At 42.0% G+C, this 23,495-nt stretch overlaps 1 protein-coding gene across 2 annotated transcripts in view; it reads left to right on the top strand.

Annotated features, from left to right (window-relative positions):
- Positions 1 to 23,495, top strand: part of NPHP3 (nephrocystin 3) — a 405,841-nt gene that overhangs the window by 228,021 nt on the left and 154,325 nt on the right. For both annotated transcript variants that reach the window (XM_078663854.1, XM_078663855.1), the window contains 2 exons: positions 1,277 to 1,374; positions 9,476 to 9,578. In XM_078663854.1, the coding sequence (XP_078519980.1) occupies positions 1,277 to 1,374; positions 9,476 to 9,578 (201 nt within the window). The remainder of the gene's footprint in view (positions 1 to 1,276; positions 1,375 to 9,475; positions 9,579 to 23,495) is intronic.

Below are 23,495 nucleotides of genomic sequence, written 5' to 3'. Positions count from 1 at the left end.
AAGGAACAAAATGTAATAGCATTGCTTACATCCCTGAACCACAGTTATGTAAAAATTGAGAAATTATTAATAGTATATTCATTATGAAGAAAAACATTTTGAAAATGGAAATCCGCTATTTCATTTTGAATAGTAACAAAGTAAATACATTCAATATTTTTTTTCTTTATTATAATTTACATTTTTGTGGGGTGCGGTTGGCTGGTAAAATATGATTAGGTGTTGAAGGGGTTAGAGTTATGTTCAAAATCAAATTTGAGTTAGAGACTGGGTGAAGTTCATGTCTATGACTGTGATTAGTGCTTTGGTAAGCGTTATTAGGTTTAGGAGGAAAGGTTAGTGTTAGATTAAGGGTTCTAATAATACATGTGGTTGTGTAAAGGGCTAGAGTTGGGTTTAGGGTAGGGTTAGGCTAGTGTAAGGTTGGGGCTGTGGTTAGTGTGGTGGTTGAACTATGACTTTAGAGGATTTTGTAGATAAGGGCAAATCTCTGGTTTAAAATTGGGGTTACATTTTTTATGAACTGTCTTTACTCTTTTATTCTTCATGATTAGCAATGCAATGTAAAATGTATTTGTCCTCCTAATTGGTCCTCCGTAAGCACCATATCATATGTAAACACTTCATATGTTTCTTCATTCTGCATTTTTTCATTATCACTTCAATGCAATTTGAGCAGGAACACATATGGGTTGACTAGTTAGTGATTCTTCAACTAAATCCTTCCTGGCTTTGGAACTATTTACTTACTTTAGCTAACTCTAGCCCTGGTGACTGGGCATTTGGCTTATTGCTAGGTATCTATCCCAGAGTCAGCAAACAGCATATCAGCGGCTGCAAAGGTGGCATATTAAGGTGCGTAGATGTTCCCAATACGACAAAGACACAACTTCATAAAGAAGACCAGAAAACACGGGCACCCTGTTAGATCATGGCTAGATCTATATAGTCTGTCTCTTTCTTGCTTAACCAATGCACCTTCATATGATTAAAACACAGAGGCAGGTCCTTGAAGTGTAGGGGTGCTGTAAGCCCAAACCACTGGGTGAGACATCTGTACAAACTGGCAGTCACATCAATGGGAGTGACTGAAAAATGCCAGAAAAGGAATTACCTCTCGCATCTAACTGGATTTGAATTGCCTAAGATATTTGTGTTCTTACACTCCTTGCATTTTGTTCTCAACCTACGGCTTCAAAAAAATGAAGTCATGAAGGAGAATGCTTCTGCTGTTCAGTGTATTCTAGTGACGTTCTCTTTTTCTAATTTTATGTAGCAAGCAGAGAAGCACATGAAGTGGCTCATCGATCCCCTGCCAGTGAATGTGAGGGTGATTGTATCGGTGAATGTGGAAACATGCCCACAGGCCTGGCGGTAAGATACATATTGTGCTTCTATTGATTTACATTGTTCGTTGAGGTTGCATTCAATTAAATGAAGGGCCAGATATACAACCACATTTCTGATCGCAAACCCTGGGATTCAGTAAATCGCTGGGTTTGCGAGCAGTAAATGTGTTTTTATAATGCACTAAACCCATTTAGCTATTCGGTAACAGGTTATCGAATCGCTAAATAGGTTTAGGAAACCATACATAATCACTGTTTGAAAAGACCATTTTTGGGGTATCCCTTTCAATTACCAATTCCTTATTGTGGGAAGCTGGCTCCTTATATAGTGCACCAAAACAAGGTACACTGTGCAAAGAGTCCAGGCAAACCCCAATTGGCTTACAGAGACACAAATTATAACCCAAATGCTCTCTTTTGTGGTAGTGTGGGCAAGCAGTTCGGCTAATCAAAGGGTAGTGCGAAGCATTTATTGCGCACACAAAGACAGTAAGTGAGACACATACTCAATAAAGAAATCCTACAGCAATTTGTAAAAAAGAACAGATTTGTATATGAATTTAGATAGCAAGATCATCAGAATCAGGTTAGTACTTTTCGATATTTTAATTTTTACAGGTTTTAAAAGTTTACACAGTGCAATTTCTTAAGTAGTAATGTTATCCCATGGGGGAAAAACATGTACTGTATTCGGGCACTTATCAACGACTTACGGGACTCTTCTCCCAGACTTAAGGTGAGTACAGGGCAGGGTCCAAGGCAGCACCAACAGGTCATCTCGGACGCCACTTCGGTGGCCGGATGCAGAGGTGCGTTTTGGCATCGGGTGTCCTGTTTAAGGCTATGGGGATCAGTCCGGCCAGAAAGATGCAGCAAGCTGGGTCTAGGGAGGCAGTCCGGGTGAGCCCACAGGGGGGCTCAGTCCTTGAGCTACTCGAGCACGTAGCAACACTTGGTCGTCTTCTCCTTGGGCTGTGGAGCTCGGGCAGTGATGCTTTAAGGTGTCTAGTTGCACTGTGGAGACCCACACAGTTTGAGGGGGCATGCAAAAAGAGGCTGCAGGCACAACTTGGGGTCCAGCCTAGGAAAACCCAAGGTTAGGCTCAGACTTTGAGGGTCACAGGACGGGCTTCCTTGGTATTGGTGTACACAACTGGACATAACCAGCTGGACGCAACAATTCTTGGTTGCTGCAAGGAGTCCGGTATTGGTACAGTGCTGCTCCGATCGGTCCTGGTGTCACCACACTTGCAGGGAGGACAGATCTGATCTGTAGGAGCAGGGAAACCTGTTCCTAGGTGGCTGCAGCATCTGTAATCCTAGTAAGCAGCAGGATGGTGAACCGAACCTTGCTTCTTTGGTGCCTTCAGCTGCACGAAAGTAGCTCCTCTACTCCAAGGGAGTTCTTTGGCAATTTATGAAGCACTGCCAGCCCTCCGGGTTTCTTGGAGTCTGAAGAGCACAGGCCCAGTGAATTTCTCCACTATTGTTGGGGGCAGCAGGTAGGCTGGTGGGGTTGGCACTAAGTCAGTCCTTGCTCCTCTGTTCTTGTGTCCGCAATCTTCTTTGTCCAGTCCTTCCTTGTGTCCATCAAAAATTGAGTATCTGGTATCAGGGGGTCTCCAAATCTGCAATTTAGTGGTGTTAAGGGGAGTGAAGGGTAATAGCCAACGGTCTACTTACCTCTGGGGTCACTACACCCCTTAGATGACCACTTCCTTTGGGGAGTGGGCAGCACCCTCTCCCAGAGTTCCTAATTCCACCACAGACAATGTGGTGGAATTTCTATCTTCGTGTTTACTTCAGGCAGCCCACCCCAGAGGTGTGTCCAGCCTGGTAGTGTAACACGTCTTCTGCATATCTAATTTTCCCACCTATCCTAGTGCCATCCAGGTATGGGGTGGCATCCTCCAGGTCTGGAGAAGCCAGGCTCCCTTATCAAAGGCGGTGGGCCCTTTGAAGCTCCCTGTCTTGACATGCATTATCTACCAGCCATCCTGTTTGCTACAGGGGCTTTTTCCTCCTAGGGGGTCAGAAACTCATCTGTGGTGACAGGCTGGACAGGTCCAGACAATCTGTACACTAGCGGACAAGTAGGTTTCAGGGGTACCTCTAAGGTGCCCTCCGGGTGCATGCATTAATAAATCCATCACTGAACTCATTTTGGGTTTGATACCAAACACCATAGGTTTCAGTGAAGCCATTATGTAGCTAGGAAACTCGTTTTGACCAGTGCCCAGAACATACCTTAATATGGCTTCCCTGCTCACTTGTAATATCCAGAAATGGAGCTAGACATTATGGGGGCATGTCTGCTCATGCTGATCTGTCCTCACATGTCCTATAATGCACCCCTCCAAGGCCTGCTGTAGGGGTGACTTTCATATAGCCCATGCAGTGTTGATGGCATGCTACACAGAAGTGTCATGTCATGTTTTCATACACGGTTTGCACCATGTCACGCAGTTTGCAATGGCAGTCTGTGTGGCATTTGTGTGTTGGTCCCTTAGGGTGGCATAAGGTATGCTGCAGCCCTTAGTTCTTTAGTATACTTGTCCTAGGTACCTGCAGTACCATTTACTAGGGACTTACAGGTGTGCTAATGTCCTTGGTCATTTGTAGAATAATCAGACGTTCTTTTGTTTTAAGGAAGGAGCAGTGGCACTGAGTCTAGTTAGCAGGCCTCAGTGCACTGTCAGAGTCTAAAATCAGCATCTAGCAGCTAAGAAGGGGTAACAAGATGTGGGGGAACAATTGCTACAAAATCCCAGTTTCCTACGCTTATGGTATGTATCAATGTTTTGCAAACATTTTACTGACACTTCAAAGAAGCTGGTACACCACTTGTATATGGGAATGGATCCCCAGAGATCTCGTTACAGAATGGACAAAAAGCATTTTTAGGTCGAGCTGGCGTTGGAGCGCGAAGCGCTCCCGCCAGCGAGACTATAGTCCCCTTCCTCCCTGTCAAGGGAGTAACAGCTGTGAACGAGCCCGATACAGACCTGGGCACGAGCCGACCCAGGTCTGTGAACGCGCTTCAAGGTTGAGCAGCTTGTGCATGTTTGTTGGACGTCAGGCGCTGCAAGCCCGCCAGACCAATTATCCCAGCATGAAATTCTACTTCCTGAGGCCCACAAGACCAATTATCCCAGCAGGAGTCTCCACTTCCTCAGGCGCCGCAACAATTATCACAGCATGAGACCCACTTATCACAGCATGTCAACAGGCGCCCCAGGCTGCTGGAGCACTCAACTATAATTAATGTGCAGTTGAGTGCTCCAGCAGCGTGGGGCGGCTCTCTGCATGCTGTGATAATTATATCTTTGGGGCCTCATGCTGTGATAATTAGGGCGGTATGCTCTATTTGCAGCACTGAACGTTTTCAAAGAAGGCCAAGCAGTGACATTCATTGGAGACACTCGCCCTCACGCCCTCACCCCATCACCCCTCACACACCTCCTCACCCTCACACACCTCCTCACCCTCACACCCTCACCTTCACACCCCCTCACACACACCCTCACATACCCTTACCAGCACAGCAAAACACAACACAGCACAGCAAAACACAGCACAACACAGCACAGCACAGCAAAACACAGCACAGCAAAACACAGCACAGCACAGCAAAACACAGCACAGCAAAACATAGCACAGCACAACACAGCACAGCAAAACACAGCACAGCACAACACAGCACAGCACAACACAGCACAGCACAGCAAAACAGCACAGCACAACACAGCACAGCAAAACACAACACAGCACAGCAAAACACAGCAAAACACAGCAAAACACAGCAAAACACAGCAAAGCACAGCACAGCAAAACACAACACAGCACAGCACAACACAGCACAGCACAGCAAAACACAGCACAGCAAAACACAGAACAGCAAAACACAGCACAGCAAAACACAGCACAGCAAAACACAACACAGCACAGCACAGCAAAACACAGCAAAACACAGCACAGCACAGCACAGCAAAACACAGCACAGCAAAACACAGCACAGCAAAACACAGCACAGCAAAACACAGCACAGCAAAACACAGCACACCAAAACACAACACAGCACAGCACAGCAAAACACAGCAAAACACAACACAGCACAGCATAGCATGAGACCCACTTATCACAGCATGTCAACAGGCGCCCCAGGCTGCTGGAGCACTCAACTATAATTAATGTGCAGTTGAGTGCTCCAGCAGCGTGGGGCGGCTCTCTGCATGCTGTGATAATTATATCTTTGGGGCCTCATGCTGTGATAATTAGGGCGGCATGCTCTATTTGCAGCACTGAACGTTTTCAAAGAAGGCCAAGCAGTGACATTCATTGGAGACACTCACCCTCACGCCCTCACCCCATCACCCCTCACACACCTCCTCACCCTCACACACCTCCTCACCCTCACACCCTCACCTTCACACACCCTCACACACACCCTCACATACCCTTACCAGCACAGCAAAACACAACACAGCACAGCAAAACACAGCACAACACAGCACAGCACAGCACAGCACAGCAAAACACAGCACAGCAAAACACAGCACAGCACAGCAAAACACAGCACAGCAAAACATAGCACAGCACAACACAGCACAGCAAAACACAGCACAGCACAGCACAACACAGCACAGCACAGCAAAACAGCACAGCAAAACACAGCACAGCATAACACAGTACAGCACAGCAAAACACAGCACAACAAAGCACAGCACAGCAAAACACAGCACAGCACAGCAAAACAGCACAGCAAAACACAGCACAGCAAAGCACAGCAAAACACAGCACAGCACAGCAAAACACAGCACAGCAAAGCACAGCACAGCAAAACACAGCACAGCAAAACACAGCACAGCACAGCAAAACACAGCACAGCACAGCACAACCAAGCACAGCACAACCAAGCACAGCACAACCAAGCACGGCATAACCAAGCACAGCATAACCAAGCACAGCATAACCAAGCACCGCATAACCAAGCACAGCATAACCAAGCACAACAAAACATAGCATAACAAAAAATAGCATAACAAAACACAACAAAACATAGCATAGCATAACAAAACATAGCATAGCATAACAAAACACAACATAGCATAGCATAACAAAACACAACATAGCATAGCATAACAAAACACAACATAGCATAGCATAACAAAACACAACATAGCATAGCATAACAAAACACAACATAGCATAGGATAGCAAAACTAAACAGAGCATAGCATAACACAACAAAGCATAAGATAGCAAAACAAAACATAGCAAAACAAAACATGGCATAACAAAACATGGCATAACAAAACATGGCATAACAAAACATGGCATAACAAAACATGGCATAACAAAACATGGCATAACAAAACATGGCATAACAAAACATAGCATAGCAAAACATATAATAGCATAGAAAATCATAGCATATCAAACACAACAAAACATAGCATAGCAAAACAAAGCATAGCATAGCATAGCAAAACATAGCATAGCATAACAAAGCATAACAAAGCATAGCCTAGCATAACAAAACATAGTATAGCATAACAAAACATAGCATAACAAAACAGCATAACAAAACATAGCATAGCATAGCATAACAAAACACAACATAGCATAGGATAGCAAAACTAAACAGAGCATAGCATAACAAAACAAAGCATAGCAAAACATAATAGCATAGCAAAACATAGCATATCAAACACAACAAAACATAGCATAGCAAAACAAAGCATAGCATAGCATAACAAAGCATAACAAAGCATAGCATAACAAAGCATAGCATAACAAAACATAGCATAACAAAACATAGCATAACAAAACATAGCATAACAAAACATAGCATAACAAAACATAGCATAACAAAACATAGCATAGCAAAACAAAGCATAGCATAGCAAAACACAACACAACATAGCATAGCATAACAAAGCATAGCATAATACAACAAAGCATTGCATTGCATAACAAAACAAAGCATAGGATAGCAAAAAAACATAGCATAGCATAACAAAACAAAGCATAGAATAGCAAAACAATACATTGCATAGCATAACAAAACATAGCATAACATAACAAAACATAGCATAGCATAACAAAACAAAACATATCATAGCCTAGCAAAACATAACATACCAAACACAACAAAACATAGCATAACATAACATAGAAAAACAAAGCATAACACACACAACCACACACACACAACCACACACACACAACCACGCACACATAACCACAACCACACACACAACCACAACCACACACAACCACACACACAACTATCTATCGCCCTCACTCTATCTGTCTATCGATCTATCGCCCTCACTCTATCTGTCTATCTATCGCCCTCACTCTATCTATCGGCCTCAGTCTATCTATCTGATCGCCCTCACTCTATCTATCGGCCTCACTCTATCTAATCGCCCTCACTCTATCTATCGCCCTCACTCTATCTATCTATCGCCTTCACTCTATCGCCCCACTCTATCTATCGCCCTCACTCTATCTATCGCCCTCACTCTATCTATCGCCCTCACTCTATCTATCGCCCTCACTCTATCTATCGCCCTCACTCTATCTATCGCCCTCACTCTATCTATCGCCCTCACTCTATCTATCGCCCTCACTCTATCTATCTATCAATCTATCTATCTATCACTCTATCTATCTATCTATCGCCCTCACGCTATCTATCTATCGCCCTCACTCTATCTATCTATCGCCCTCACTCTATCTATTTATTTAGATACTGATCGCCATCACTCTATCTGTCTAGCTATCTATCGCCCTCACTCCTATCTATCTATCTATCTATCTATCTATCTATCTATCTATCTCGCTCACTCAATCTCTCTATCGCCCTCTATCTATCGCCCTCCCTCTATCTATCTATCGCCCTCACTCTATCTATCGCATCACCACAGCATCACTCAGCACCACCACAGCATCACTAAGGGGCACAACAACATCACTATGCGCTATCACAGGATCATTGAATGCCACAGCATCACTAGTCGCCACCACAACATCTCTCAGCCCCACCACAGCATCAATCTGTGCAACCATTTACCAACAACTGGGTCAAATATGATCTCTCAATGTTTCAAGCTTTATTACAAATGTCACAAAAAGAGGTTAGTATTTCACTTCTGTTCTTGGATTTTCGTCACAATAAAATACACCGAACATATTCTTCACAAAAGTTATTTACAAAAGTTTAAGCTATTGCCATTATAAATTACAATACCTTTTATTTAAGTATTAATTATTAAAAAAATTAAAAGCCATTGTTATTTGTAATATCAATACATCTAAGTCACGTGAATACAACACATATTGCATTACAAATGCTATAGGTGTCACAAGTTATAACTATTGGCATTGTAAATGACAAAGCTATTATTTTTGCTATTTTCAAAACCAACACATATATAAAAAATGTGTCATTTACAATACCAATAGCTCAAACTTTCCTAATGCGAGACCTTATGCATTGCAAATGCTTGTTTAGAAATAGGCTCTTAAAAAAAATCAACAGTTTTTTCTTTTTTTAATCACGGCCACTTTAAAGAAAAGGAGCTGCACTGTAAAAAAATAAAATAACAAGTTAGCTGCATTTAAAAACAAACACAGAGACCTGATTGGCTAATGACGCCAGAATGCCACCATCGCTGTGATGACAACGAATCGTAGTGGATTGCAATTTGTGACCTACTTCATTACTATTAATGAGTAGGTTGAATTGAGACCCAGCGTGATTTCGTATTTAGTAAACCGACCTATTAGTGCATAAGTCTGTTAGCAACATATGTAATTAGTAAGTCAGTGCACGCATTGCGACCAGTTTTACCAAATGTATTGTACATTCATCTGCCCCTTAATTTATCCCCAAAAATTGTGTTTTTTTGCAGTTGTGAAAAAACTGTTAGTAAACTGTAAAATCACCCTTCTCTGTTGTATCTTCAGTGTATTGAAGGTTTAGTCAGCAGTGACATTACCTTCAGCAAAGTATCAGAATGGTGTTACCTTTCTTTGGGTAATCGCCAGACAGTGGTGTAGGCAAGGTCACATACAGAATCTGACACTTAATGTGCACTTCTTTTTTGTTGTTGAAGGTTGTGGCCGACTCTTCACCTTGATCCACTAAATTCAAAGGACGTGAAAGCTCTAATAAGTGCAGCCTGCAGCGCATCTGATGTCAAACTGACTGTAGAGCAGGTATGGTTTGTTCCTCAGCTGTCAATAACTTCCATCTATCATTTGACAGAGAGCTCAGTTCTCTCAGGTTCATTCTGGTTGTTGGAGTTCATAGTAGTTTAAGTCCTAGATGTAGACAGTGGTTGCTATCATTGTTAGCCAGTGCTGAACATCTCCAAAGGAAAGGATTGCTCTTTACAGAAGAGTGCCAATTAACATTAAATCTGTGTGAAATGATGTCCAACACTTGCTGTGCCGTCAATGGGTGGCAAATACTTCATTAACTGTGATTATAAACATTAAGGACAGCATTTACTAGAATGCATATTTGGAGAAAAGCAGAAGAAGTAGGCCTCTCACTCCTCTTCTGTTGAGCTGTGCTCTGGTAAGGGGGAGTGTTAAGGGGGGTAGTGTCTCATATCAGGAGGCATATGGAGAGCTCTGCCCCATAGCTTAAAATCAGTTCACACACACCTAATCATTATTTTTTTCAACTATCTGATTGTTTATCAAGCACTGTTCATTTGCAGGCCATGTGTATAAAATGATCGAATGTATTCTAAACATCTTAGCAATAATTATGAAAATTAGGGCCAAGGAGAAATAATCCCCATCCATATTTTCACACCCTGTCCTATCAGTCCACCTATGTTATAACGAGGTGTCTTACATCATAGTTGTACGAGTTGCCTCCTGTGTACATTAAAGGCCTAAAGTTGGAACTCTCCAGCAGTCACTCCAGGTGTCCCACCATGCTCTTTTCACTAGTATCTGCTAGATCTTTCTTAAGGGTAGTGCTCTGTGGATCGAAGAAGGGTCGGCTTATGCTCGGCTCCTGTAACATTACACAACATATTTTTCACAGGATATTTGCTTCTTGTTAAAAATATACTCAGACGCTCACTGCTGCTTTTCTTTCTTCTTCCTGTGGAGATGGAACACACAAAGCCATCTTCTCTTGTAGCCATATTTCAGCTGCTCCAGTCCAAACATTGGTGCAACAGAAAATTGACATTTTTCTTCAGTTTTTTTTAGTGTTAATTAAGAAAACGTAGAAATGTAACCATACATTTATTATCTACACAAACTAGGTTTAGTCTCCTTTCTAGGCTCTGTATTTGTATCAGGCACTGCATCCATTTTGACTGCTCGAACAATAATTAAGTTAGCACACAATCAGGTCTGTGTTTTATGTAGCATGAAAAATACACACACGTCAGGTTTTAGGGGACTATCACGATTAATAATTAAAGGCTTCTCAAACACTCCTCATTGCCACCGTTGAAAATGTTGCTTAAACACCTAAAGTCCGAGTTCTGTAGCAACAAACCACTCCATATTAGAATCAAAGTCAATCTCATAAATTGGAGAAAATTCACTTATGGCCTCATTACGATAATGGCGGTGTGGGAGCGGGATCACCCGACTCGCGCACCGCCAAACCCGTGGGAGAACTGCCTGCCAAATTAGGAGTTTTCTCCTGTCTGGTGGCTGGTTCTTTAGCATTCCCAAGGCGGTGCCTATGAAATAGGCACCGCCATGGGAACGACAAAATCAGTGTTGCAGTCCAGGCCGTGCAGGTACTGGGGTGCTTGCACACAGAAGGGTACAACATGTGCCCTCCTGCATGCACCCTTGGCGCTGTAGGGCCCTCTTTGTTCCCTCTCTGCCCCGCTTTTCATGGCGGCCACACCGCCATGAAAAGCATGGCAAAGAGGAAACTTGTAATATACTTGTCGCGCCGCAGCGGCTCGCCAAGCATATTGTGACCTCCAGGCCAGCATCCCTGGCGGCCCGACAGCCCTGGTTGTAACTGGGCGCTTGGAAAACCACCACAGCTGCGCCCATGCAAATCTGGTGGACCGTACATCACCAGACTCGTAATGCGGCCCTTAGTGGCCATGCTAATCTTTGTGATCTGAATGCAGAAACCATAGGTTATATCAATGGTGTGGAAATAGGTTGGAAGAGAGATAGTTCAGGAGTGTTGGAGATTAACTCACAAATGTAGGTAATTTGGGATTTGAAGAACTCAAGTAGGACTTTGCAATGTTGTTTGAATGTACTTGAATTGCCTTTTTAAGGTGGAAGGTGTGAGTGTTTTGTAGTAAATGGTTATCTTGGTGGTACATTGATGCATTTGATATAGTTACGCTTTTGACGCTCTAAATTGCTGTATGGTAGCCTCTGCAATTTATCTTTTAACAGGTTTATCTTCTTAAAACTTGAACGTTGCCATTACTGTTCCAAGATTCAGTGGGCTTGTTTTAATTCAGCTAGTTCTTTGCCACACCACATATTAGATGTGTTGATGCGTAACTTGGATTTCTGTACCAAGTGGTTGGTTTATAAACTAGGTTGGTTAGGAAGGCATGATCTCACCATATCTGTGGTTGTTTCGATGTTAAAATTGAAGCTGTGTTCCATTGTGTGCCCAAATTGTGTTTAGAGCCAGTAACCATTTGTAAATGACCTAAGGCATGCATTGTTTTAATGAGGTGTGCAGCTGTTTTTACATATCCTTGTCAACACACTGGTCAAGCTCATTTAAGATGAAGATTTTGTTGGCTTTAGACTGTAGATGTAGTGTCATTTCAAGAAAATCAAAAAACTGTAAGGTAATGGAAGTGTATTAAAAATGTGCTTGTGTTTATCAACATTAAATATTTTGTATATATGTTGTATAGTTTCGTCTCGTATCCAGATAGATAAGAACCTCCAAGAACTTGAAAGCATGCCCAGAGGGGTGGTAGACCACTGCTGTGATAAAATAACTGTTGAGATTAACACGGTAGCTGACAGCTAAGACCTTTAATGATGTATGGGGTATTTCATGTTATTGGCAGCTGGTTCATTTACTCTATTGCTTTCTTGCCCCCTTTTCTCTGTTTTGGTGATATGAGCAAGAATGCTATGGAGGGTGGCTATAGCAACTTCTTCAACCCATGTTTCATAGAGACCAACTAGTCTATTGCTTGCATTGAATTTTTGATAGGTTGTTGACTGCTTAGAATAGTAAATTGGCATTTAACATGTCTTCATTCAAAAATATTCCACAAGCCCCATGTTTAATTTAAATACGTTTGGTAATTAGCTTTCCTATTCCGGTGATATTAAAGGGTATGACAGAATCTGTAAGAGGGGGATGCATTGTTTGTTTTCTACCAAAATTGATACATGTTTTACAGTCCTAGGAACCCTGTCTATCTGGATATGAGAATAAAATTATGCAACAGTCCATAATGCCTGCCTCAAAATATTTGATGTGTGTAAGCATTCGCAAATGTATTCTTTTTTTAACAAACATCCATTACTGTACAATTTTAGGATTGTCATTGTACACAAATATCTTCTTACTTTTCATTTGTTTAAATTGTTACGTGCCAAGGAAATCGCAAATGAGGAATTAATTGTATTCAGAGATGTACACATTTTCTTGAGAGAGATACATTTGCAGACTTACAAAGTAAAGAAAGCTGAATTGAGAGATCCATGCTCTTTGGCCTAATAGGTCTAAGTTGACATGCTCACTAAGGAATAATGTCTTAAGACATTACTCGCACAAAATGATAGTGTGTAGAACAGTTAGAACTGGACCAAATGGATCATCGTATTCAGCCCTTGTTGTTTGATGGCAGAAAATGTACTATGCTGATGTATTTTCAGCAATGTGACAAAAAGAGATTGCCAAGTAGTACTGAGCCTCCTAGAGAAAGGCTGCTTCCTCGACTTGTTGTGTGCTGTTCTGAGGATGAACGGTGTAGAGATAGCTTTATTAATTGTTTGGGTTAAATATCGTATCACGAGGAAGACACTCACACGAGTTATCCTAATATCAGCATTTGATACAAATGGACTTTGTTGCAACGTTTTATGCAGCAGACCACTCTCCCATGCAGTTTCACCAGAAAGATGATGCACATATCTTAGATGAGGCTTTTGTATAGTTTCACTCCTTTCTGTCTAATCGAGTCAATGCAGCCATATTGCAGTGCTTTTTTAGCCCAACCATTGTAGTGAGCATGTTGCACTCTTCATAGATCCCCATTGCCATTGGGTTCCGGATCACATACAAGCTGCAATATCCGGTCAAATGGCTAACTTTGTGGAAGCCTTTTCCGACCCTTGTGTTTTTGGCAGTTACTTCAGTGTTGACTCAACTAAAGGTTATTTAAAGGATTTGTAGGTGTTTATAATAATATAGTACAACATTTCACGAAGATTGGTACTAGTAATGTCCTATCTGTGTAGTTCTGGTGGATAGGAGGCAGGCAGCAATTTTCGACTAACTGGCCCTCGTGACCTGTTCATGACCTTCACACAATGATCTTAGACAACACAAACAAATTACATCATCAATGAAATCAGTGTTAACATTGTCTGACATAACCAAAATTACATTATCCTTGATATCACTGATGCACATAAAATTGCACTTGTTTACATATGATATCAAATTTTAGATGTGTGAAGATTTTTTTGTATCTGATGCTAATTTCAGGGCATATAAGACCACCTTTTGACAATGTGAAGCAGATCTGCATGCACAGTATAATTCATAGATCTAATACCACCTGTGTGGCATGTGATAACACTGTGTTGTAAATTAATCTCCTTTTGGTCATGTGACAAAACTTCATGAAAGTATGATGGTGTTTTCTATCTGTTGAAGGCACAGTTTTCTGTCAGTTTAACTAAGTCCTTTGACTTTCCATGAGTTGTGTTTGGAATTGCTTTCAATATGCTTGCACCCGCATGGGTTTCATTGCACTAGCAAAAGCTACTGAATAGTAGGCCTTTAAAAAATCAGTAAATCTGGTGCTAAAGAACCAGGGGACTGATGTATCAAAGGTTTTTACCCATTTTGTGTCTATGGGGAACTGTGTTCATTCGGATCACTGAAACAAAATCGACGTCAAGAATATCGAGTTACAAAAATATCGAGGTAAAAATATAGAATACCAACATATCGACCTCCTATCTCCAAACAGGTGGGTACAAAAATATCGAATCAAAAATATCGATGTGAAAAGTATAGTTCGTCAAAATATCGAATTTTTTAAAATACTTTAAAATAATTAAAAATGAATGAAATAATAAATATAATTACCTTAAACATACTTAAATAACCTTATAATTAATGTAAGTAAAAAAAACAACATACACATTGATTTGTTCATATATTTATATATATCTTCAGAACAAAAAGCCAGACTGTAGCCCCGGATCCCCAGGGCCGAACAGATGACTCAACGAATCCGATCTGAGGCAGTTGAAATTTAATGAGCAAAGCTGAACAGAAGCAAAAACTGACGCGTTTCGGGCGGATGCCCTTGATCACAGTCAAATCTTAACCCATCATGCCTGAACTTTTAAAGTGCTAGTGCACACCATGTGATAACAATAGAGATAGAAAAAATACTACTACTACGTATCACTGGCATGGATTTGAGGCAGGATGGAATACAATCAATATGCACAATGTAAGTCTCCCAAACACCAATTAATGGCTGAATAAATTCATTGATGTGTAAAAACAAGATTGCTTCTGCATAAATGCTTATAAAATGGTAAAATGGTAAAATACAAACATGTATATTTTATAGTCAATTACACATACTAGCAGCTTGCAAGATGGATACATACTGACTTCCATAAAACTTTATGCTGAAAATAGCATATGTAAACAAAGTATTGTTGCAAAGCACACCTATTATATCACTAAAAGGTATTATTTTGAATGGACGTTCTAAAATACAATATATACCTATACAATATAAATGATATATTATGTGCAAAAATTGCCAATAAATACTATACATATATACAAAAAAACCATAAGCCATATTTACAATCTTGTGGGGACATCTAATATTGATGGCAACCCCAACTTGGTGCTAATATTGAGGGGACATCTAAACATGATGGCAACCCCTCCTTTCTCAAACCCATTTCCTACGTCTGGTAGTTGATCTCCTAATTTAGTGAAATGTGTGCCCAACATCTAATAAGTGAAATAAACAAATGAAAAAGAAAAAAGAGTTTTTCTATATAAATCTGTTTTTTTTATATAGTCCAATAAAGACTAGTTATTTAAATTCACTCTTAAGTTCAAAAAATGAAAAAGTATTGTTGCAGGGTTTCTGTACTCACACAGAACTGTGCACAGAGGAGTGGAACCTCGGCAAATTAGGGTGTCCCAAAACTTACCTTAGCAACCAACTCACCCCTTACCGAGCTAGCTACAGTGTCTCATTGGACATATCAAACACCCAATGTTTAGACAAACCAGAACATGAACTTACAGTACCTCAGGGTACGTGGGACTCATGAACACTCTTTCGTTATATTATCATTACAAACCAGAACATGGAGTAAAGAAGACACATGTGCATTTGAAATGTTTATTTACTAATGCCGTCTTCTCAGGCGCAGTATCTTAGATAATACAAGTATACTTATTATCAGTAGCAAAATTATCAGCATAGTTACTAAGACATAAAAAGCGAATGGTGACAGCATGTTAACATGCTGTAATGAATAAGAGTTAACAACACTTATATCTCACCCTCCCTAACACATATATTATATTATTAGCTAAGAAGGTCTCTTTGGGTTGTTTTAGGGCGGGCCCATACCTTAGTGTCCTAGCATGAAAGGAATCACATCAGCATACACCAGCTCTCTCTGCATGTGCACCGCATCAAGTGTGTTAACAGTTCTCGTGCAAAGCAATATCAATCCCGCCTCAAGCCCAAGTTGGCAAAGGCTGCACTTGTGTTATGACTATGAAGGCGTGGAGATCAGACCTCATAACAATACCATATCGTGTTGCTCCTGAAACTTCAGCACTCTCCGTGCAGACATGGTTTATTAAACAAAACTGATATCAGAGCAATAACATATTATTCTCACATGCACCACGGCAAACCACTAGGTTGAAAGCTAAGTCAACAATTAAGGGTCGTGTGCAGAAGTTGCAAGAAAGGAAAAATGGCGTTTAAATCTCAAATGTACCTATGCTAACTTAACACGATATAAGGATATATAGGAGCTATACAACACCCCCCCATGATCCGAGAACGGACTAAATAAGATAACAGAAGTGCCATCACATGAGAGCAGAATCCAATTATAAACGAGCATGAATAAAAATTCAATTATAAAAACTAATGCTAAAAAATAGCCCACAAGTATAATGTGGCTCAAGCCAATAGGCAAGCAAAAATAAAATGTCTTGACGAAAAGTCAATAAAATCAAGGAAATGCTATCAATCAGCATGTCAATTTGAGGCAGTGTCTATGACAAGACTGTATATGAAAAGTAAGCCGCAACAGCCTCCAGGAGGAAGTCACTGTCCTCATCCGAAAACAGTTCAGCCATCCAATTTAAAAGATGAAAGGAACATACGTGATCTTCCAGCACCGGATCCTCTATAACCATCAGAGGACAGCTCGGTGGGTTTTCAAGAAAACTTTGTTCCAAGAAATTTCGCGCTGCCGACAACACATCCCAGGGACCCATTAGTCCATGTGCCACCGCCAAGGCCATAATCCTTTCGTCAGAACAAACCAACTCGTGAGCAATGATAGGACTCATCAGTTGATCAAAATCGACGTCAGAAGATATTGGTCCGCAGAGACACAAATCAATGGCCCAAAGGAAATCACAGGTCAGGCAGCGAAATACAGGCTGGACACAGGTGAAATAGGAGAACCGAAAAGATAATCCAAACGCCGTGCTTAGAGTCGCCAACGGCAGTGTGCCATAATAATCAAGCATGCGGTTGCGAAACCGCGTCAGTAGCAGCTGAGCGTGGTCTTGCACAGGAAAGGCATCCATATTTAAAAAGGCAGAAAACCACCAATGCGCCAGCCGCTAATGCAAGTAAAAACGGGAACCCTCCAAATAAGGATGAAAAAATAGAATGGAAGAAGGCAGGGATGACTCCAAAAATCTTCTCAAAGGAAGTCACGAGACCACCGCTAACAACTTTAAAAAAATGTGCTAGGCCCGTTGTGGAGGATGCGTTAAAGATAGAACGGACCATGGCTCCGAAATGCAAAGGCAAATCAGTATTTAAAAGAGCCTGAACCTCCGTACGGGTGTTAGCAATGTGAAGCACGAAAGTTTCACGGGCCGAGCTCAAGGCCACCTCTTTCTGGGACAATAGAGCTCTTATTCTAGCCATGCCGCTGAATTCTGCTCCCAAGGTCGGTATCTGTGGCCAAATGGAAGACTCCCTATGTTCACGTGTGGGAGGATAAAGAACATTTCTGCAGCAAATAACTCGCTCACTAACTGTTACTATGAAAGCTATACCTTTAATTAAACCACAACAGTTTTCATTATTGAGCATTAAATAACTACCATTCTCTAACAATTTAAACGTGGGGATGATAGCAGGAACTGGCGTGCCCTGTAAAACGCAAGCCATATTCGGTCGGTCCTTGTTACATGAACCGTGTAACTGTATGTGTCTGCACATTAAAGAATGATCTGGCGTCTCAGTACACTCATCCCCTGTTAGATAAACTTCTTGTTCATCCTTGAAACATCTGTATGTGTATGGGAGTGACCAGACCTCATGAAGAAAACCGCTACCTAAGGGTTCAAAACGACCTATTGGCACATATTTCATACAATTCGAAAACTTATATAAAGCAAAAGGCAGCGTTATTAAACCGTGGATAAGCCACGTAGCAGCAGTGGCTTCTGCCACAGAAAAAGGTAAAGATTCCAACCTTTCAATATGTAGCATAGAAAAGGAAGCATCACGCATTGAAAGCAAGCGTTGTTTGTCTGTCAAATTAAACGGTGCAAATAAAGAGGAAACGTTCATGTATCCCCAGGGAACTTTACCCATTTTCAGAGTCTGAAGTGTCCATGCAAACTGCATGATTGACCGTAATTGATTTTGACCATGGTATAATACTGACACTTCATCATGCACAATATCAACAACAGACGACACAATATTATCTAATGTGTAAATTCTAGAGGAAAGCACGTTAATGCTATTGTCAACAACTGCAAGCACTTTTTCAAGATTCGCCTGATCAATAGCCCTAAGGCGTGAAGCGGCCTCAATCTGTGAGAGTTTCCAAATTTCATTGTAAACCCCATATAACCACCTTTTCGACCTGCCACTAGCTGGGCCTTTAATGAAATCATTCAAATCCACGTCTGCATTCAGTTTGGAAAGGTGATACTTAACCGCAGGTAAAGTTGAATGTTTCAGCCAAGCTTGACACAGCTTGCCCACAGAGTAAGAGGTGACAGTATGACTCAAATCAAACCGGGGATCAGATCTAACCGTCTTAAAACCGTCAGATATATTCAAAAATCTTTTTTGGCAAGAATCAGCACTACGGTGCCAAAGCAGCCAACCCCTGGGATTCATACTGGAAATGTTAAAGGAGGAATTAAGAAGCAGAGCCTGTATATCTTTAATGGACAATTGAGTAAAATTACTCCAATTCTCATATTCCTCCAACTCCGGGAAAGACGGGGTGTTTAACCTTTTAGATGTAGCCAATCCAAAGCATGTGGTCTGGGAAATGGTTTCATTTAAAAACAACATATGATTCGGGATGAGACATGCACGGTGCAAAGCCTCAGTGCCTCGTACCTGCCAGGCCCTTGAACCCCAAACTGATTTAAGGTCTATTGTTTCCTTCCATAACTCATAGCCCCCAGTAACTAATTGATCCAGGAAGGCCTTCGAATACAACAATTTGGTATCGGTAAGTCTAACCTTGGACAGTGGCAGTTTTTGAAATTTAAAATAAAAGGACTCGGGATTGGACTGATTAAAGTCAGTGAAATAAGTATACTTTTTAAGAAACGTTTCTGAACTCCCTTGTGTAGGTGCCGGGCAATGTTCCCACTGAGTAAAATTAACAGCATCCCTTCGGGAAGATGTTTTGTGTAAGAAGTGATTGCCATAATGTTGGTAACAGAACAATTCACCATAATTAGCAGATTCTAAATATAAATCCTCAGCATCAAAAGCAGCATAGTATTTCAAATCAGAAAACAAACTTTCCACAGCATTAACATCCCAATCATCAGAACGAATGTTTTGTTTCACCACATCCCCCATATTCACTCTAAGTACATTAGGAACATTAACGACTTCCGTTGGGCCATGAATTTGAAACCGAACTGCATCCCACGCGATTCCATCCAGAACAGGCCATGCTGTGATGTTAACCAAAGTCAAGTCTCTTCTTAATCTGTGTGTAGAATGTGAAGAGGAAAGTGGGGCCAAAGTTCCATTTAAATGAGTAATGCAAGTTCTCTCCTCGACATAGTGTCCATTCATAATTCGAAAAAAATAAAACACAAAACCAATTGACATAAAAAGGTAAACCGAAAAAAGGACCAGCCAAATGTATATCCAAGGAGGTATCAAAAAATGTTTTTTAAACAGGCTAGCATATACTGCAATTTGAGAGGGTTTTTTCGAGGCAAGGGAAGCAGAGTCAAATGAAAACCTGGATTCCGTGGCTAAACGAGATTGCAGGTCAGGCATGGACAAATCAGTGGGGTATGTATAGTCTGTCTCATCCATGTCAGTTCCGGGCAAATTATTTAATAATGGACTGGAAACAGCAGGTAATTCGATGGCCACTTCAGGTTCAATATTAGCGGCCGTGGGCATAATTGAATCTCTCACAATGGAAGGACAGGAAACAGCCGGTGTCATGCTAAGAAGAATCGGCCACTCTGTGTATCTTGACATTGTCAATAGAAATAAACCTGTTTTCCTTACGACCTGGAAGTGGTGGTAAAATGACTGTTCTTGTGCCCTTCACTCCAAGCACTGGGACCGGAGCTCGATAGGAGGGACCAAACTCTTTCTTGTTGTCGATCTTCTCTCGAACCAGTTCTCCAACTTGGGGTAGCCAGCCAACTACCGGGATCTGCAACGCATCATCCGAAGTGGAGGGCAAATGTTCCTTTGCAAGACTGTCTCTGGTCTTTTGTAGATTCTGTAAAACATTGCAATGTTCATCTGCGTCAAAGGAAGTGGCGCGAACCACAGAGTCTAGACCGTCAAGGTCAGGGACGTACATCTTGATGCCAAAGAGCATTTCGTATGGGGTCCGCCCACCCAGAGACCTTCTAGGGAGATTATTAAGAGCACGCTGCACGCCATAGAGGTGAGCCAGCCAGTTTCTGCCAGTGCCTATAACTCGGGCTGTCAAAGATTGCTTTAAATCACGGTTCATTCGTTCAACTACACTATTACCCTCAGGTCTGTAGGGTGACGAAAACTTGACTTGGACCCCCATCGAAGTCATGGCATCCTTATACGCCTTAGAGGCGAAAGCCGGACCCTGATCCGAATGGAAGGTACCACAGGCAAAAATCCCTATAAAGAAACGCAAATCTCTAATGACAGTCCGTGAATCAGCGCTGCGATGTGGCCATACCCACACAAAGCGTGTGCATGAGTCAACTGCTACTAAGATGTACTTATACGCAGTATCAGATGAAAAAGGACCGCAGTGATCTAAATAAACACAGCCTAGTGGTTTATTAGAAATGTACAACTGAGTCTGTGGCGGACGCGTAGCAGTTGAAGGTTTAATCTGCTGGCATATGTCACAAAGAAGGACATAATCACGCGTCTGTTTGTACAGTCCCCGCCACCAGAAACGTTGTTGTAGTTGCGTTACAGTGGCTGAGACGCCCGCATGCGCAGACGCCACACCTTCATGAGCCGCTGTAATCAAGTCTGCTCTGCGATCCGAGTTGGGAATCAGCCGTTCCCCAACATCAGGAATTGTCACAAAAGGAACCTTTTCGGGACTTAAGTGGTATTTATACTTCGAAGGGAATCCCGCAGGATGTTTACTTCCCTTCTCAGAGGCAGCAATCGCTGCCAAGATGTCGCTATCAATCTTGGTTTTAGACCTAGTAACTGCTGCAACTAAGTATGTAGATACTGCTGATTTCGCTGCTTCATCAGCAAGCGAGTTGCCAACAGCGTGTACTCCTACGCGCTGATGACCGAGAGTATGAATCACATAAACGAGTGGCAACATAGCCTTAAGCTCTGCCACTCGAACCCAGATCATTTTATGTTTTATTGTGCTACCCTTGGAATCATGAAAATCATTTTGAATCCAAAAGAACAAGTTTTCATTGTAAGACTGGACACAGTAGTAAGAATCACTTACAATTAGAGTAGTAACACTTGGATCTGCGTACTCCAGAGCTAGTAAGAGAGCACGAAGCTCTGCCAATTGTGCGGTGCAATCGCCCAGGGGCAACGTGTGTACCTCCCTGGAAATGAACTCATCATTCAACATAGCACCGACCACAATGGCGCATGCGGAAACGTAGGCATGTTTAGAGCCATGCGCAACCTGCGCCGACCCATCAGTGTAAATGATGCAATGGAAGTCCTCCAAAGGTCGCATCGCCAGAGGAGCAGGATGAACGAATTCATACTGCAAGTACTCTTGCGACCGTAAGGAAGCGTCAAAAATAAACATGACATCCGTGGATGACAATGACGCAGCCCACTGAATCCACCGAGGGTGCAAAGCCTTTGAATTTGGTACACTGGCTTTCGTGACTGCCTCCAAATGAGGACAGGGTGTTACCACTAGCATGCGTTTCCCCTGTGACAGAGCTCGTTCTTTTAGAATTGCCATCTGTACAGCAGTTAAAACTTTTTCCACTGTGGGAAACCGCATCTCAGCCGAAGTGTACAAGTGTGACTTGTAAGCGATAGGTACTGTGTCACCTTCATTAAAAGTGAGGTATGTGAAACCCACCGTCCCGGGAATTATTCTTATTACCAGGTTGGTGTGGTTATCACGAGTCAGTAAATATTTAGAAGCGAGCAGATCAGCCTGCAAGGATAGCAAAATGGCTGAATGCTCAGGCAGCCAGCATGATTTTGAGAAAGTTGGTTGTATCAAAGCATACAAAGGCTTGATACGCTGGGCATATTCCGGAATGTAAGTTCTGCCGAAATTCAAAAAGCCCAGTAAAGACTGTAATTTTTTCAGTGTTGTTGGAGCGCGCAATTGTGCGCACTTCTCTAAGAAGTGAGGAGCCAAACCTCTACCTTCATTGTTGAGCTCATAGCCCAAAAACAACACTGTGTGTTCAGCAATGTGCGATTTTGCAAAGTTAAATTTGTAACCCATGTCTGCGAAGTTGCAAATAACAGAATTTACACGACACAGATGCTCCCAAATATCGTCGTCTGTGAGATATATGTCATCCACATACGAAAAAGCATCAGGGTCGAGTGCCTCCAGAATAGAGACAATTCGAGCGGTAAATATACCAGGACTATTCTTGTAGCCCATTGGAAGACGCCGGAATTGCTTTTGGACTCCAGCGCTCGTAAAACTGGTCCATTGGGAGCTAAAGCTGTCCAATCTGTGGGCATAAAAACCATTGGATATGTCAAGCGTTGTCTTGAAACGCTTACGCACGAGACTATCCACTAGGGCAGAGCCGTGGGTATTCTGTACAGCACAGTTACGGCAATGCGAGTTTAAATGCCGGTAATCCAAAACCAAACGATATGATCCGTCAGGTTTGTTTACAGTAAAAAGGGGATTATTCATCGGTGACACACATGTTTCAATTACTCCCTGATATTCCAATTGTTCAAGGATTTCCGCGACGGAAGATTTTGCTTCACGCCGAATGGGATATTGAGGTTGAGGCTGCGGTTGAGACCGCAACGGAATTTCGTGGCAAGGCGACAATCTATCCCAACCACATTGGTTACGGTACAGAGCCGGCGCTAGAGCCCGAGCCCACTCTTCTGCAAAATGCTGCGCATGCTCTTTCGAGACAGTGTTCGCGAAACTGGGTAGGATCACCTCCTCCCCTCGCGGCGCCGCGAGCACAAAAGGTGGGGGCCAGTCAGCCTCCGAAAGTAAAATATCATATGTAGA

This window comes from Lissotriton helveticus, chromosome 10, assembly GCF_964261635.1.
Source record: "Lissotriton helveticus chromosome 10, aLisHel1.1, whole genome shotgun sequence".
NCBI lineage: Eukaryota > Metazoa > Chordata > Amphibia > Caudata > Salamandridae > Lissotriton > Lissotriton helveticus.
Note: the sequence above shows the minus strand (reverse complement) of the source record. Positions and strands in the feature narration are given on the sequence as shown.